The following is a 2,009-nucleotide window of genomic DNA, read 5'->3' as shown; positions in this document are numbered from 1 at the left end:
CTGGACCTCCATTTTAAGTCCTTATCCGAGAAGACTTGGTTCTACCAACCGAACCATTGGAAAGGAGCGGCTGGACCAGCGCCGATGTTAAGGCTGTAGCTGGCAGCGCCCCTGTCTTACCGCTTGGCCACTCGTACCCGAACATTAAATATTTTGTTATGGTGGCCACATGTGAGGTCTCACCACACACTCTAACACTGAGATGCATCATCACATCTCTGGATCTCATCATTCAGCATCAAAATTTTAGCTTACTGTGATTACTGCTATTACTTTATGTATTAAAATTCTGTAGGTAAAACAAAAATATGTTTTTGTGATTAGACTTTTACAGACAACTTCTTCGTCAACGTCGTCTATTCATGCACATATGCAGGATTTGAAGTCGCCAGTGATACTGTAGTTATTACGTGCTTTGAAGTTGCCGTAGTTGTTGTCTTGCTTCTACGCTTGCAACAAAACACATCCAAAAACGCTCTCCTAAACACTTCGTTTATAGCATTATATATAATCGGATTTACCGACGAATTCGTATAAGCAGCAACACGCAATATATTCACAAGACTGACTATGACGTTAATGTTTAGATCAGTGTAGTAGATTACAAGATTAAGGATTCCGAATGGTGCCATGAAAGTGACATAGACTACCACTGTCAGAAAGACAGTTATGAACACTTTTCTCTCCGATTTGGATCGGGATTTGTTACCCGTAGAATTTTTCGCTGTGAAATGTGACCTTTTAAGTGTGATAAGTATTGCTGTATACAAAGCAACTACGACAACAATAAGTGATAATGATAGGAAAATATCTGCTACAAATAGATGATTTGAAATTTCGCAGTTTTCTGCACAGTAAACACACGCTGTGGTAGAATTCGGGATTCCGTTGTACATATCAGGCCATGGTAACTGGGAGGACACTAAATTTATCCAGACAAACTTTCTCGCCTGCCATGACAGTGATACCAACCACATGATGCAACAGATGGTTATAGATCTTGAAGGCTGTCCAAATTTATTGCTACGAAATTTCAAAGGATGGCAAATTGCCATAAAACGTTCCACTGACATCCAGAATATTGTAAAAATTGCCACTTGCACGGCAGTGTCTACAATGTAGATATTTAATCTACAAAACCAAAGCATGTCAGCTCCAATGTCAAACACATCGTGCACTGAAGTTCTAACATAAGAAATCCATATCAAATCAGGTGCCAACATTAGGAACAGCGTATCAGCTATTGCCAAGTTGGCAAGGTACACGTTAACGGCTGTGCGAAGCCTCCGATGATTCGCAATAACAACAATTGTGATTATATTACCAATTATGCCTACGATGACTACAATTGGCATGAAGATAGAAATGATAATTCGGTCCGTAGAAGTATAAGAGTGTAACTGTATGACGTCATCCCAGTTAGGCTTCTCCGTCGTAAAGTTTTCACTTGATGTTTCATCAATCACTGAGGTATTGCCGTAAGAGGTACTGTTCATCTTGCCTAAGAAAAAAAATTATGATATGAATTTTAGTTTGATGTTACATCACATAGGCCTACACAACGATACAAATTTATGTTTCAGAGAACCTTTAAAGTTTTTATTTGTATATTAACAAAAATAAATATGAACTGGAATACATTAGTGGAGTTCTGAGCAAAAGGTGTTCGACATGAGCAAAAGATCTTATATTTTAGTATAATTATTGTTTGTCTGTGGTTAGGCGTATATCACTTTAAATACACGATATATTGAACTTGTAACTTTGGCAATAAAAGTGAAAAACTGCAAAGAATATTTTAGGCCCGTTATTCCAGCCTAAAAAGGAGTGACGCCAGGGGTGGGGGTGAGGCGCCGGGGCTGGGGGTGTGGCGCCAGGGCGCGAACTTTTTTTCTGGACGTTGGCGGCAGTGACGATTGGTGGCGCTATAGATTCAACGTAACGCCCCCTTGATCTCATGAATATTTATAGTCTTACTTTAGCAGACCTCTTATAAGGGTTGACCTCTT

The 2,009-nt window shown here is 39.5% G+C and overlaps 1 protein-coding gene across 1 annotated transcript; it reads right to left on the bottom strand.

Annotated features, from left to right (window-relative positions):
- Positions 1–7: 7 nt before the first annotated feature.
- LOC117114959 (kappa-type opioid receptor-like) lies at positions 8–1,710 on the bottom strand. Its single transcript, XM_033258590.1, has one exon. The coding sequence runs from the start codon at positions 1,494–1,496 to the stop codon at positions 357–359; it is 1,140 nt and encodes a 379-aa protein (XP_033114481.1). The 5' UTR covers positions 1,497–1,710; the 3' UTR covers positions 8–356.
- Between the last annotated feature and the right edge of the window lie 299 nt (positions 1,711–2,009).

The sequence above is a fragment of the Anneissia japonica genome, unplaced genomic scaffold (assembly GCF_011630105.1).
Source record: "Anneissia japonica isolate Jap-2015-1 unplaced genomic scaffold, ASM1163010v1 scaffold176953_len2009_cov179, whole genome shotgun sequence".
Lineage (NCBI taxonomy): Eukaryota > Metazoa > Echinodermata > Crinoidea > Comatulida > Comatulidae > Anneissia > Anneissia japonica.
Note: the sequence above shows the minus strand (reverse complement) of the source record. Positions and strands in the feature narration are given on the sequence as shown.

Coding starts and splice junctions, on each gene's coding strand:
- LOC117114959 (XM_033258590.1), bottom strand. CDS start 1,496: ATGAACAGTACCTCTTACGGCAATACCTCAGTGATTGATGAAACATCA.